This window comes from Sceloporus undulatus, chromosome 3, assembly GCF_019175285.1.
Source record: "Sceloporus undulatus isolate JIND9_A2432 ecotype Alabama chromosome 3, SceUnd_v1.1, whole genome shotgun sequence".
Classification (NCBI taxonomy): Eukaryota; Metazoa; Chordata; class Lepidosauria; order Squamata; family Phrynosomatidae; genus Sceloporus; species Sceloporus undulatus.
In genome coordinates, this window is record NC_056524.1 from 6,820,837 (window position 1) to 6,836,308 (window position 15,472).

Below are 15,472 nucleotides of genomic sequence, written 5' to 3' on the forward strand. Positions count from 1 at the left end.
AAAACAATGTGAATTTGGGGTGAATCCTCTGAGTAGATCAAGTAAAACCTTTAGGGAGAACTCTGATGAGCACTTGTTTCAAAGGGCATTCCATTGATATGTACAGGATTATACAATTTGTTGCTTAATTGGTGTGTGGAGTCTCACAATGAAAGGTGCCATTAAAAAAAATCACCATCTTTTTCAGCTCCATGTTGGCGTTCTTTTTTTTTTTTAACTGAGCGCAAACTCAAATAGTCTTGTACTAAAAATGACCTTTCCTTTTCTGCATGAATGGTCATGCCTCTCATTTCCTTCCATGTGTTAAAAAAAAGTATTAGGAAAATATATCTTATGTTTTATTGCTTAATTGGTTAAATACAGCAGTTCATTTACAAAGAAAATCCTTAGTTAGTTGAAAAGCAAATTTGCTGTCTTGCATTCCCCTGCCTTTGATTTTTCTGCAGTTACTGTTTTGCAGTGCGGAATCTAGAATCTTTATCCATGCCCTGCAGGCCTCGCAGCTGCACTTCCACATTGCGCAGCGTTTCAGGAGTATGCCCTCGCCCAAGTCGAATCACGTTTTGGCTGATAATGCATGGCTGTGGGCATGTGCATGCATGTATTCTGGCAATAAGATGGCAAAGGCGGAAATGTTGGTAGCTTTTGAACTGTTTTAATGGTGATAAAGTTGGGCAAGTTGGTACTTGACTCTAGGAATAAATGAGATGTTGTGATTTTGGCTCTGACTTACAAAGCAAGATGTTTGCGGATGTGCATCTGCAGTTTATATAGCTATGAGACTGCAGGATGCAGGGCTGATAATGATGCAGTTTATATAAATTATATTTGCCTATGCTATTTGTGTCCTTGTTTGAAATGCGAAGAGGTAAGCATCTGCCTCCAAGATATCATTTTTAAACACACATTTGACATTGCCATCACACTTGTAAGGCTTTCATGGCCGGCATCCATAGTTTTTTGTGGGGTTTTTTGGACTATGTGGCCATGTTCTAGAAGAGTTTCTTCCTGCCGTTTCGCCAGCATCTGTGGCTGGCATCTTCAGAGTGCATCACACTTTGCATCACAGTGCTGTTGTTGTATCCCTTCAAGTTGTTTCTGATTTATGATGATCCTAAGGCAACTCTATTACAGGGTTTTTGTGGCAAGATTTGTTAGCAAGGGTTTGCCATTCCTTTCCTCTGAAGCTGGGTTTCTGTGGCTAACTGAAGATTTGAACCCTGGCAACTGAGTCCTAACACATCAGCTCTTAAAGGGGCTGAAAACTTGTCGTTATAACATTTTCAAGATGATGAATTTTGCATTTAAATTGATTACTACTGTTACACATAATCTCAGAGTAATTCCAGCCCTGTGGTTCTAACTACCTGAACTTTTCCTAGTGTAAAAAGTATTCCAATGCTGCATTCTTTACAGGTTCTTTGCAAGTCATTTAGACTAATTTCAGGTGATAACTGGAGCCAGGCCTGGCAAGTACCTGGATGGGCATTGAGCAAGTAATACCAAAGATTTCCAGGCAGGGCTAGGAAGGAATTTTTGCTGAAGCCCTGGAGATTTGCTGCTGGTCTGTCAAGAATACTGAGCTAGATGTCTGAGACAGCACCTTATATTCCTAACAGTTCCTGCTAATACTACAACTGGTTTACTAGTTCTAGTCCAGGTCTGACAGGCTGTTTGGCAAAGCAGCCAAAAGGTGGGACAGAAAAGACTAGTGGTACCAGGACTTTTCATTTTCATGTCAAAACACTTTCATATTCAGCGACTGGAAGTTCTGATTAGAAATCTCACAAGTTCTGGACACCTGGTTCCATGCTCTGCAATACACAGGTCAGGCAAGTTGGAAGTAGGACTGCTTCAGGCATGAATAGATCTCTGACTTGCATAACCTGAAGCCATCTCATTCAGTTCAGTTACTTGTTTTGTACCATTGATCCCATGTTCCGTTTTCAGTGAAGGCAGCAGGTTTTCAACTTCATTGATCTGCAGAATTGGGAAAACCTGTCCCCAGCTGTTATGAAACCCAGTCCCCAGCCCACTCTAGATTCTGGGAAACGTTCTTGGGTACAAACTTAATTCATGTAGAGGCCATCCAGGCCAGTCGGGGCAAACTGTTGTCCCCCATGTGTCCGAGCAAAAGTCTTGTTATTCTACCAGCCTTGCAACAAGTTCTGGTTCCATTATAGGCTTCCTGAATGAGAAAGCTTTGAATAAGGCTCAGTCAAAGGTTTTCTGGTGAGAACTGTCAGATTGAACATTTTCAAATCTTCCCTCCTCTCTTCCACCATTGCCATGTCTGTAATGCTGATCCCTTAGAAGTTGGCATCTGTCTTATTTATGACTCACAAGAAATCATTTCCCCACATTCTACGGTGTAATTTCTAAGAGGAAATTACTGGAGGAAATGGTTGTGTTAGGCTCCCTTTCTGTCACCCTCTGAAAAAAAATGTTGACATTTGCTAAGACTGACATTCTCTTTTAGCAAAAGAAGTGTTTAAATGTGGGAGAAATCATTTATAGCTGGGATGATAAACTTTTTGTCTTCCAGAAAGTAATTCATGACTATAATTCTTTTCTTTTTGGTCATGCTGGATAGGGGCTAGGTAGTTGCAAGCTAAAATGTCTAACAAGTTTCTCACACTAGGTAAAGTCCTGGTACTTGAGACCACCACAGGACTGTGCATACTCTGGGATTTTGTAAAACTGTAGAAACTGGTACTAGATGCAGAATTCACCTTCCTGAAAATGTCATAATAAAGTGTCTTTTGATCAGAGGTCTCCCACCCTGATCTAAGACAGAAATAGGGGATGTATAGCCTTCTAGATGTTGGACTGCAATTTCCCCATCTCTCATCATTGGCTATGCTGGCTAGGGCTGCTGGGAATTGTAAAATACCATCTGTAGGGTTACACATTTCCTACTCCTGATCTAAGGTCAGCCCTGAAGCGCCTGTTCAGCTGTTAGACTACAGCTGCCATTCTCCCTGACTATTGGCCATGCTGGCTAGTGCTGATGGAGTTGTAATTCAAAATATCTAGTGAATCTGGCATTGGGAAAAGCTGCCCTATGGCATATGGCAGTGATGGTGAACCTTTTAGGGGCCGAGTGCCCAAACTGCAACCCAAAACCCACTTATTTATTGCAAAGTGCCATGTCCCTCTGACTTTCTAGAGGGCTCTGAGTGCCACCTCTGGCACGCGTGTCATAGGTTCCCCATCACTGGCATATGGTGAAGAAGCTTGGATCTTTGCTTGGTGAAGGTTATGGCCATGTTGGAGAGGCAGAGTTGGAGGGCCTAGTGTTTTACTTGTTGGAATAGACTCTGGAGACCACAGTTCAAAACCTTGTTTGGCCATGGGAATCCACTGGGTGACCTTGGGCAAGTCACACTTTGCCTCAGAGGCAAACCCCTTCTAAACAAATCTTGCCAAGAAAACACTGAGATAGTTTCACTTTGTGGTTGGCATAAGTTGGAAATGACTTGAAGGCACGCAACAACAATGATGGCATGTTGGAGTCCCAAGATCTTGCTTGATTGATCCTGCTCCCAAGGAGGCATGTTGTATGAAGGAACTGGTTTCTTCTGGTTTTTACATCTTTCCCATTCTGTTATCTTTCCTATGTGTGAGACTAAGCGTATTGTTCTTGTCAGATTTGTAGTCGCCACTATTTTGAAATCTTTGGTTTGATGGCTATCCTAGAGCAGCACATTCTGGGATAAGCACACAGTTAAGAGGACTCTCCCGGAGCTGCCATTTCATTTCTAAGCCCTAGAGCAGTGGTTCCCAAACTTTGGTTCTCCAGATGTTTTGGACTTCAGGAATTTCTGCCTGACTGGGGCCTATGGGAGTAGAAGTCCAAAACACCTAAAGAACCAAAGTTTGGGAAGCACTGCCCTAGGGGATCATCCTCTGAGGTCATGTGGGACTTGGACAGCTTCTTGCATTCCTAGCTTGGCATCCTGTATTAAACAATGGCCCAGCCTTAGGGGAAGGCCATGGCAAACTCTGAACACATCTTGCCAAGAAAACCCCATGATAGGGTCGCCATAAGTTAAAAACTGCCTTACCTCTCCTAGTTACTGTGCCTGGTTTATGTTTTTTTAATTTCCCTTTTGAGAAGCTTTTATGGCTGCTTAGGCTCCTCTCCCCAGGAGTCTTGAGCTAAAAGAAGAGCTCTTAAATATTGTTTGGATTGGCTTTTGTATTTGCTTAATGTTGCTGGCTATAAAGAATGGTTTCCTTGGAATTTCATTTCTTAATTGGTTCAGAATTGAGTTTTGCTTCAAAGCAGCTCAGATTTCAGTTCCAATAAATTAATGCATAGACTATTGTGCCTTTTTTTTAAACCACCCAAGTGGCCTCTCATATATATTCCCCATTAAAGATGCTGCTGCCGGTGATGATCATGCACAAACTTTAACCATTCAGACCAAAAATACTTTTTTTCACAAGAAGTGAATATTAGACTTTATGTAGTATAACAAATAGTATAAGAGGTTCGGCCCCTAAAAGCGCCAGATCCTGTCTGATCTTGGAAGCTATGCATAGGCCCGATTTGAACAGGCCTTTGCGCCGCCCCTGTCACGTGCTAGGGGTTGACCAAGGACGCAGCTTCCATACCGGCCTCACCCCTACCACATGACGGGGGCGTCAAAATGGCAGCGCCATGTACACATGGGTGCCGCCATTTTGACGTAATGGCTGCAGCACTGTGGTTACATCTTGGCACCACTGAAGGGTGCTTCTGGCGCCCTTTCAGTGGCACCAAAAGGAGCTCTGTTTTGGAGCTCTTTCTGCCGTGCGTATCGCTGGTGTGGGCTTTAAACGGCCACGCCAGCGATACAAAGAGAAAGGGGGCGAGCGGCCCCTTTCTCCCTTTCCTCGCCACTGTCGGGGTGTCCTTGGGGCATGAAGCCCCAAGGACACCTCTTTCTAGGCCGCGAGGAAGCGGCATTTTGCCGCTTCCCTGAGGCCTGGAAAAGCGGCAGATCGGGGCATCTGGGATTGCCACTGTGACCACTGAGGCCCCAATCCGTCAGGGAAAGGGGCGGTCTGTATCCCACCATAGTCAAGCCTGGTTAGTACTTGGAGGGGAAACCACCAAGTGCTGGTATGTTAGAGGAAGGAACTGGCAAACTCTTTGACTATTCCTTACCTACGAAAACCCTATGAAATTCATAGTGTTGCCATAAGTCAATAGACAACTTGAAGGCACATTTTCTCTTGGTAAACCATAACACAAGGGAATAAAGGTTTACTCTATAGGAGTAGCTATTAATGCCATAGTGTTGGGCCTGTCTCCCCCCTCCCTGTGTTTCTATACCCTTCTTGCCTTCTAGTTTGAAAGCTAGTATGGTGTATGTATATCAGAGCTGTAAACACGGTAAGACACCTGTTTAAAAAATGGTCTTCTACCTTGGGATTTTTCACATTTTGGAACTTGTTTGTCTGTCAGAGTCTGTCTTTTACAAAACACGAGTTTTCTGAAATCCTAAATCCTAAAATGTGAGAAGTAATTGAAAAATATTCAAAATGCTATAGTAATCTTGCCCCGGGGAGAGAAACCTTTGAAAAGGTTAGTTCTTTTGTGTGAGAATAAAAATAAGCAAAGTTTTCCATTCCTACTCTGTTCTACCATTATGAGAGAGGGGCAAATGTCTGTCCATTTCCTCCACACCATCTATCTGTCACTGTAGATTTTTAACAACTCCCCCTCCGTTTGCCTTTTTTAACCTTAAAAAAGTGCAAATTGCTTCAGCCTCTTGACCCTATGTGTTGCCCTTTTTTCTATCTTTCCTAGTCATGCAGTGTCATTTTAAACTATTTTTGTGGTGTGCCCAGCTGAAAACTAACATGAAAATGTGGGAAATGAAGATAGATCACAGGGGGATTATCTGGTTAATCCATGTAAGCAACCCCTGGGTTTCCATGTTGCCTCTTCCCTTGAGTGAGTCTAGTTTGATCAAACCATGGTTTAACACTGCAGCCAAACTACTATCAAACCATGGTTTGCAATTGGCCCTCCAAAATTAATTTTTGTTGCTGCTGTTCTGTAATGATGTTTTATATCCCGCCCTTTATTCAAGTACCTTATATCACCAGAGACTGAAAGACAGCAACTTCTTCAAGGTCAAATGTATTGCAACGTAAAATGATGCCTACTGGGGCAAAAATATTTCTGTCTCAACTCATTTTGTGATGCTGGTATAAACCAATTGCTTTATCTTGTTTGGCTCCTTTGTAGGGGTGGAGGGGTTTTTTTTTGGGGGGGGGGGTGATAAATAAGAAATGTTAAAATATCATAGCTTAGAAATGTGTGGTCCATGTTAAAATATCATAAACTCCTGTCCTTTATTCATCCCTGGGTTTGGTGTTTGTGTCATAATACCTTCCTGAAACCTGACAGTGGTAAACGTCTGATGCTCCCAAGAACCGTGAACACTCACTATGTCAAGGCTAAGAAACTGAGCTATAATGTCTGGAGTTGGAATATCTTCTCTGCTGAAAATAATAGATGGTCTTAGGTAAGATGCATTCATACTGTTGCCCTTGTGCCTTGCTTATGAGTTTTCCATAGGTATTTGGTAGGACATTGAGGAGAACAGGATGGCCAAATAGATGGACCTGATCCAGCAACGCTCTTCTTGTTTTGTGTCCTTCCAACTTCAGCCTTTTCTCTGCCAATAGGAGCAGATGTTTATTTCATGTTTCAGGTATCTGTGATACTCCTAGGTGGCACAGCCTTTTGAAAGTGTTTGGGGCATTGGTTGATGAAAAGAGTGGGAATGGTTTTATTTTTGTTGAAGGCACACAGCAACCACAAACCAAAATGGGACCATCTTCATTGGCTCCCATTTTCTTCCAGGTTAACTTCAAAGTGCTGACATTGACCTTTTTAACAGCCCTAAATCCCAGTCTTCTCCAACTTGATTACCAGCTCACCCACCCCCATGTATTAGTGGATAGCTTCCAGAATTACCCAGTTGCTGAATTTGTAGACCAACACATTTAGAGGATACAATGTTAGGAAAGACTGCCCTGAAAGCTTTGGGGTCTGGCTGTTTGAAGGACCGCTGTGCCCGTATGCCCCTGTCTACACACACTTGATTACTGACCAGGGCTGACTTTCAGCTCTGTCACCTTCTGTGATGCACTTAGTGTTTACACACAGTTGGGGTGACATCTCTGCTCTTTGTTTGGGCATGCTTTATGGCAAAGTCCTTCAGGATTGTTTTAACTCTCCTGCAACAGGATTTTAAAACAGCAGCAGTAGCCTTGCATTGAGTCAGTTATGAGTTAATTTCTGTCCCTATTGGAATTCCAGGGTATGTTACTGTAGGCTGTATTTCAGAGGAAGGAACTGACAAAACCATCTCTGAGTATTCCTTGCCTAAGGAAACCCCATGAAATTATAGTTGGCCTCCACATTTGCAGATTTGACTTTTGCGGATTTGTTTATTTGCAGTTTTAATTAATATGTCCTCTCTAGGAATCTCTAGGCTAGATCCTCCAGTGCAGCTCTGTCAGAAGTTGACCATAGAACTGTGCTGGAGAACCTAGGAGTTCCTAGAGAAAACACTTCTTTAAGCATTTCTAGGGCCTGTTACAGACTGCCAAAATAAAGCTGCTTCGGGTCTCTTTGGAGGTATGCTATTTAAATGATGCATGGGTCCTAAGAGTCCAGAGGTCGTGCCAAAGCCACACTCTATACCAGAGTGCAGCTTTGGTGCAGCTTCCGGATTCTTAGGATGCATGCATCATTTAAACAGCATACCTCCAAAGAGACCCGAAGCAGCTTTATTTTGGCAGTCTGTAACAGGCCTAGGTCCTCCGGCATGATTCTATGGTCAACTTCTGGCAGATGTTGATCATAGAGATGCACTGGAGGGCCTGGAGATTGGTAAAAAGAATAGCTTGTTTTTTTTTAATTTGCAATTTTTCTACATTGACAGGGATCCTTCACCCCTAACCACTGTAATGGGGTTGCCATAAGTCAACAGGAACGTGAGGGCACATACATATACAGTGTTCTGGTTAGCAGCAGGATTTAATGTGCACATCTTATGTTTCGGAGCTCCTTCCAGCTTTGCGTCGCTGGGCGCAGCCTTTAGATGGCTGCGCCAGCAACACAAAGCAGAAAGGGGCCGAGCAGCCTCTTTCTGTTTGTCCCCGCTGCCGTCGGGTTTCCTTGGGGCATGAAGCCCCAAGGATACCCCTTTCCAGGCCGCAGGGAAGCAGCCTTTTTGCTGCTTCCCCGCGGCCTGGAAAGCGGTGGATCGGGGCCTCAGAGGCTGCCGTTGTGGCAGCTGAGGCCCCGATCCGGTGGGGAAAGGGCTGGATACAGGCCGCCCCAAAAGGGCGTTCTGTAACGTGCCCCAGTCTATTTTTCTTTTCTTTTTAAAAATCTGTACACGAGAAGTGACTGAAATGTATGGACATTATGTATAAGCTGTTCAGGTGACTGTTATTGAATGCTTACAGCAGAGGTCCAGTTCTATGGCAAAATGTGACTGTGGGGGCAGATATGATCCATTGTGATGTATGACGGTTAAAATTTGCAGGGTTTTATTGGCTGTCCTCTCTTTTTTGGGGGGAGGGGTTTTATTGTATTATTGCCTTCCCTTCTTCTTTAATGTTTCACCTCCTTTGAGAACATTTATTCAGGACAGCAGAATATCAAATCAGAATACTCACCAGTCTACAAAATAATTTGTAAGTTTGTGAAGTATGCAATGATTACACCTATTCCTGAATACTGATGCAGTTGAAAGATGCAAGACATAGAACCTTTTTTTCTATTAGCTGTCAACGCCAACCCCTTGCCTTCCCCAAACAAATTCCGTAATTCCAAATCTTAATCTTCATATAGCTAGATGCTTTTGAACTGCAATTCCCATCAGGCCAACTCAGCATAAGCAGTAGTGAAGGGATGCTGGCAGTTGCAATCCCGCAACATCTGGAGAGCCACAAATTCCCTGTCCCTGACAAAAAGCAACTCTCCTGGTGACAGTCCCAGAGAATTCTGATCTTTGGTGTGCTAAGTTAGTTTTTCCACAGTCCACTTCTAATTACATCATGTCAGCTGGTTTTGAATGCCCTCACAGCTGTGGTTTGGCCATGTGTGCAGCGCAGGTGGTTGGTTGGTACTGCTGTAATGTTTATATATTCAGAAGAGCCTATGATAGAAATTGTCTTCTTTTCTCACACTTTCTGTACTTGTCTTGTGTTTGCAGGGAGGCTGAGCTCTGCGGGAGGCAGACCAGCAGTGGAAAGATGCCTGTTGTGTGGCCAACCCTTCTGGATCTCAGCAGGGATGAGTGCAAACGGGTCCTTCGTAAACTGGGTATGATGAGGGGGATCCACTGGATTGGAATCTTTGCTCTTTGGAAGCTGCCTTCTGCTGGTTGAGACTTTTGATCCATGTAGCCCAGTGTTGTCAACTCTGAATGGCAGCAATGTCTGGCCACCATTTAATGCAGAATTCTTTCCTAGACTTTAGTAAAGAACCCTGGTATTATTCCCTTGTGGTCTCCCGTTTAAGTTCTAACCAAGTGTGACCCCTCCTTAGCTTCCCAAATTGGAAAAGACCATGTGGTATGGTTATCTTTGCACTGACTGCCTCTGAAACGTATACTGTTGTGATGGCTGGGTCTCCAGCCATCTGGGAACTTCTCCTGAACACAAAGGGTTAATCTGGGAGGAGGTGCATGCTAATGAGAGATGACATCACATGCTAATGAGCTGTGACATCATAGCTGATGTAAGGTCTAACTGACCAATCAGAGAGTAGGACCGCGAGATTCAAGAACTTTCTATGGAAAATCTTTAAAAGGACTTCTGCAGCCATGCGGTCTTTTGTCTCTCCCTTGAACCTCTCCTGAGGGGGAAACCAGATGCTGTCTCTTTGAGTCTGGGAGACACAGACTCAAGGGAATGCAGGTCGAGAGGCCAGGGGGCCCTCCCTGCATCCAGGAACTCCAAAGGACTACAAATCTCATCTGTTGTGAGTAGTTAGGAATGTGTTAGCTAGTGCGTTTAGGCCTTTTGTTATTTTCAACAATGGCTTGTCTGGAATGAATTCTGTAACTATGTTCTTTGACCTGCAAGGCAAAGAGGCTTTGCAAGAGTGTTATAAATTCTTTCTATCCTATTCTATCCCTTTTTAAAATAAACTTCTTTCTTAAAAAGCATCTGCTATCTCTATACTCCTATACACGTGCCTAGACTCGGCTATTGAAACTAGATCTCTCTCTCTATTCCTCACAAGTCTCAGTGTGTGTGGGGAAGGGATAGCTGTGAGCTATTATAAATATAATAATTAATAATTTATAGTTTATTGGTAATTCACTGAGTGGTGGCAGCGGAAAATATAGTTCTTGAAAGGGATCTCCCTGAGAGTAATAGCCACGCACAGGGCTTTACTCCCAAGGAATCATCACAACTGTATATACTCATGTATAAGTCTAGAAATTTAGGTCAAAAAATTGACCCCAAAAACCTGAGTTGACTTACCATAGAATCATAGAGTTGGAAGAGACCGCAAGGGCCATCCAATCCAACCCTCTGCCATGTAGGAAATCCAGATCAAAGCATCCCCGACAGATGGCCATCCAGCCTCTGTTTGAAGACCTCCAGGGTCAGTGTAAGTCTTGTACTTTAACTCTTATTTAAAAGAATGAGCCATCTCCTTATGAAAAGCAAAATTATAATATGTGAAGCTCTGACCTCCCTCTACTCTCTTATCCATCCAGTCTTAAGAACAAGCACATAGAGTTATGTCTGCTGGAATTTTATAAGTTCTTTGACATTTTGCTTTGCTTCATCCTTTAGATCCTTTGTTATGTGCCCCTAAATTTTACCCTCGACTTAGCCACGGGTCTTAGCAAAATCCATAATTTTGTCCCCAAAACTTGCCCTCAATTTACACATGAGGTCGACTTATAGTCAAGTGTATATGGTATATAAGATCTGGGTTGTGAAACTTAATTAGAAGTCTTTTGTTACCTGTCAGGGTAATGATCATGAACAACAAAAATAATTTAATTGACAGTTGTAAGTGTAAAGTCTTGGGACTACAGTTGCAGTGCTGGTTGAAGCTATGTTGATCAGCAGTCCCTGCTCATCCTATATTCTGTTAGAAAAGTTCCACCACCTCCCACTGAAGTGGGACTCCCAAAGTCACATGAGGACTGGCTGGAGAAAATGTTATACAGTGGGCCTTCCCCTTACTTGGGGAACCGTTCCAGATCCTCCCGCATAAGGGAAAATCTGCCTATGCTCGAGTCCTATAGAAAATAATGGGGCACATGCATGTGGTGGGGCGGTGTGCCCACGCCATGGGTGCGCACTCCATTATTTTACTCCCTGCGCGGCTTCCGCGTAAGCTGGAAGCTGCGTAAAATGCATCCGTGGATGGCGCAGCACACTATGTATCTAAATACAATTAAAATACAGCATACTCCCCACAATTTTTTAAAAATTGTGTGAATGAAAAGGTCTTTCAGTACTCGAGAAAAGACAACAGAGAGGGAGCCGATGTAGCCTCCCATGGAAAAGGAGCAGTCACTTTCTCTTTCTCATTAGAGGGCTGTGATGATGGCAGGACTGAGAGAAAGCCTTCCTTCAAGGATCTTAAGACTGGCAGGTTTGCAGAGGGAGATAATAGAATCACATACGGTAGTCATAAAGTTGAGAGAGACTACAAGGGCCATCCAGTTCAACCCCATTGTGCTATGCACAAAGCAGTCCTGACAGATGGCCATCCAGCCTCTGTTTAAAAACCTCCAAAGTAGGAGACTTCACCACTCTGTGAAGCAGAGTGTTCTACTGTTGAACAGCTCTTGTTGCCAGGAATTCTTCCTCATATGTAGGTGGAATCTCTTTTCCTTTAATTTGAATCCACTGCTCCATCCGCCAGTCTCTGGAAAAGCAGAAAACAAGCTTGTGCCATCCTTAAATCTAGATTCTAGAGCAGATAATTAAACAGAGAGTCTGCGATCATTTAAAAGGGAATGCCATAATCACATTCCATAGAGTAGGACCCAGAACAATGGATTCAAGCTACAGGAAAGGAGCCACCAACATTAGGAGGAACTTCCTGACAGTAAGAGCTGTTTGATAGTGGAACACATTCCCTTGGAGGGTAGTGGAGTCTATAAACAGAAGCTGGATAACCATCTGTCAGGGATGCTTTGATTGTGAGTTCCTGCATGGCAAGGGGTTGGACTGGATGGCCGTTGTGGCCTCTTCCAACTCTATAATTCTATTATTCTAATATGCTATCCCTTCAAATAGTTGAACACGGCTATCTGTGTCCCCTCCTACCCTTCTCTTCCCAAAGCTAAACATAACCAGCTCCCTAAGCTGCTCTTCATAGGTCATGGTTTCCAAACCTTTCACCATTTTACTCGTTGCCCTCTGGATACACTTTCAGATAGCTTGGGCCTAATGGGCTATGTAGTTCATAACCACCGTTTTGATTTGTGCCCAGAAATGTACTGGTAGCCAGTAGAGTTGCAGTCCAGCACATCTGGGGGGCACTTACAGATGCCCCTGCCTCTTTTATTTTCTCTTTCCGCTTCTAGAAAGAGCATTATCTCAGATGCTTCTCTCAGTCCTGAAGTAGACAACAAGAGGCTAGCTGTGTATTGATATTGCAGAATCTCTCACTTAGGGTTTTTTCTTGTTCTTCTTTGTTTCAATATTCTCTTTCTTTTTTTTCTCTTTACAGAATTGGAGGCTTATGCTGGTGTTATCAGTGCCTTGCGTGCACAGGGGGATCTTACGAAGGAGAAGAAAGACCTCCTTGGAGAACTCTCCAAAGTGCTTAGGTAACTGAAGCTCCTTGTACTAACTAGTCAACAACTTCTCTGAAGATGCCAGCCACAGATGCTGGCAAAACGTCAGGAATAAACTCTTCTAGAACATGGCCACATAGCCCAAAAAACCCACAAAAAACTATAGTCAACAACTCATCCTATCTCTTCAGACATAAAGAAATTTGCAATGAAGCAAATTTATGATAACCAGATATACTTAAAACCTAATATAGTCAACCCTCAGTATAAGAACTTTTGTTTTTAGCTGTAGCTGGTTTTGTTAATGTTTTGAATTGCCTTAGAAAGGTGGGTTTTAAATAAGTTAATAAAGAATTAAAGCCATATAGTCAGTGGTAAGAGCTACAGTAACCAGCAGCAAAGATAAATGCAGATAGATCATAATGAACCAAAGTTTTGGGTAATCACACTTGCTGAAGTTTTGCAGTTCCAGGTGAGTGGTGGGCCTCCAGTAGAAGAGAGTGAGTCAATGGGAAGTCGAAGGCTTCCATGGCTGGCATCCATAGTTTTTTGTGGGTTTTTTTGTGCTTTGTGGGTCAAATTTCAATGAAACAACCAAGGAGGCCCTGCATGTCTTTCTCTCTTCCTTTGTTATTGATGCAGTGGCAAAGTTTGTTATGGTCCATGCAATTTTGGAAAATTTTTGTCATGTTTGTTATATCCTATCTTTAAACTAAAATACTTGTGAGGGGCAACTGGGGGGGGGGAGGCATAATTCACTATGAATAATAACATAATAAAAATCACCTCCCTCCAAATTACTGCAATGGGAACAAAGCTGCAGCGAATACAGCATCAAAGTAGTGCACGCTCTGGGGCTAAGCCTGGAGTGAAGCCCCTCAGCTGGTGTTACATTGTAACTCCTAGTCCTATCCAGTATAGCCAATGGTGAGGAACACTGGGTGTTGCAGTCCAATATCTGGAGAATCACATAATTTCAATCCATGATCTAGACATATTTTTAAAATGATAGCATTGGATTTCTGCAGAAAGAGTTGCAAAGAGAAGCGATGACGACTGCAAGGCTTGCCCACTATGTTTAATTGGGCAGCAGTGCTATGAGAAAAGCCTACAATGACATTCTTTGTGTATCAGCAGGCTAATATGGAGGTAGACCTTAACTGAAGCTACTCCAATCCAAGCAAGTGAATGTCTTTAAATGCCAACACTTTGAACTGTACCCCGACATGGATAAGAAGGCACAATAGCTCTTTTGAGGACTATGAAGAGATGGTACTATTGTACAGTCCCATTTTGTAATCTTGTAAAAATTATAAATGTCATTTACACTCTGAAGCTAAATTCAAAGATAGCCATGTTAATCTGTAGAATTATTATGTAAAGGGTATGTACAAACTGGGACTTGGAGCACCATTCAGATTAACTGAAAAAAAGAAGCTGGCAGCATGAGCTTTTGTAGGCCTAAGTCGTATGCCCTCAGATGCATTTGGACTCAGCATTTGGATTCACCACTTGCATCTGAGGAAGTAGACTTAAGTGTAGGAAAGCTCATGCTACCAACTTCTTTCTTCCAGGTGCTACAAAAATCTCTCTGAAGCTAAGGTAGGCACACTTTGAGTCCCCACTGTGCTCCCCTGCCTCCCAATACTGCTCCCCAGATTGTACTCCCTTTGCACTCTGGGGATGCAGTTGGCTGTTCTTCTGCACTCTCCTGTCTTAGATATTTGGGCAGTGGACTATTTTGAAAATGAAGGGGCAGTGCAGGCTTTTAATGGTTTCCCCCCCCCCCCACTCCCAAAATATTGGGCATGAGGTGGGGTGAATATGACATTGAGATTTTGGGGTTACCACCAGCACTTGCCCACCCCTGATCACCCCAACCATCAAGCACAGTGAAGCATCAGACTGCATATGCTATGAGAGGGGGCTTAGAGCTATCCAGTGTTGGGAACTAGCGGGGTTTTTATCCTAGTGTGCTAGGGTCTGGCACCATATTTGTGTCCATTGACTAGGGCTGTTGCATGCTTTTCTGGAAACTCACTGTGGATTGGCAGCTCATGAATTGGAAATGGCCTGAGGACTGCCACTTTGAGTAGCATTGATGTATATTATTTAGCCTGCCCTCAGATGTCTCCCATTGCCATTGCTGAAGCAAGGTTCAGGTGACAGTCCAGTCTGTTTCTGGATGTGGAATGGAGTGGTGTGTGTATGTGTTGTTTTCTCCTTTTATGTCACAGAATATCTCTCACTCTTTGTCTTGCAGCAAGTTACAACCTTCCAAATGTTTGTGGACTGCACCTCCAATCAGTCCTAACCAGCATAGCCAATAGTGGGGGGATTTCAAAGGGGAGAGGCCATATAGCAATTGGACCAGGCAGCCAGTTGTCCTGGGTTGTTGAAATATTCTCCTACTGACTTTCAGATGTGGTTATATTTGATGTTAGGGTCATATCAACTTGCTGTCTTTTGTAGAAATGGAGTTGTTTGTCCCATGCAAGTAGGAGATGGGAATTATTGTCAGGGAATGGCATGGATTATGCTGGTGGCTGAGCAGTGGGTGATAGCATTGGGTCACACAATGGTCTTGCTTCTGATAGACGGCTGGGTCACTTTAATATTATTGGTTTGGGTTTCAAGAACCGTCTTGCTTCTTGAAGCTCATACTTCTGTGTCTA

The 15,472-nt window shown here is 43.3% G+C and overlaps 1 protein-coding gene across 11 annotated transcripts in view; it reads left to right on the top strand.

Moving 5' to 3' along the window:
- Nucleotides 1-15,472, top strand: part of EMSY (EMSY transcriptional repressor, BRCA2 interacting) — a 57,704-nt gene that overhangs the window by 5,852 nt on the left and 36,380 nt on the right. For 10 of the 11 annotated variants that reach the window (XR_006102834.1, XM_042457207.1, XM_042457211.1 and 7 more), the window contains exons 2-4: nucleotides 6,407-6,524; nucleotides 9,234-9,343; nucleotides 12,731-12,830. Coding sequence is in view for 10 of the 11 variants with exons in the window: in XM_042457207.1 (XP_042313141.1) it covers nucleotides 6,475-6,524; nucleotides 9,234-9,343; nucleotides 12,731-12,830 (260 nt within the window). In the remaining variant the exon portion in view is untranslated. The remainder of the gene's footprint in view (nucleotides 1-6,406; nucleotides 6,525-9,233; nucleotides 9,344-12,730; nucleotides 12,831-15,472) is intronic. The other variant, XM_042457212.1, reaches the window with a different exon arrangement.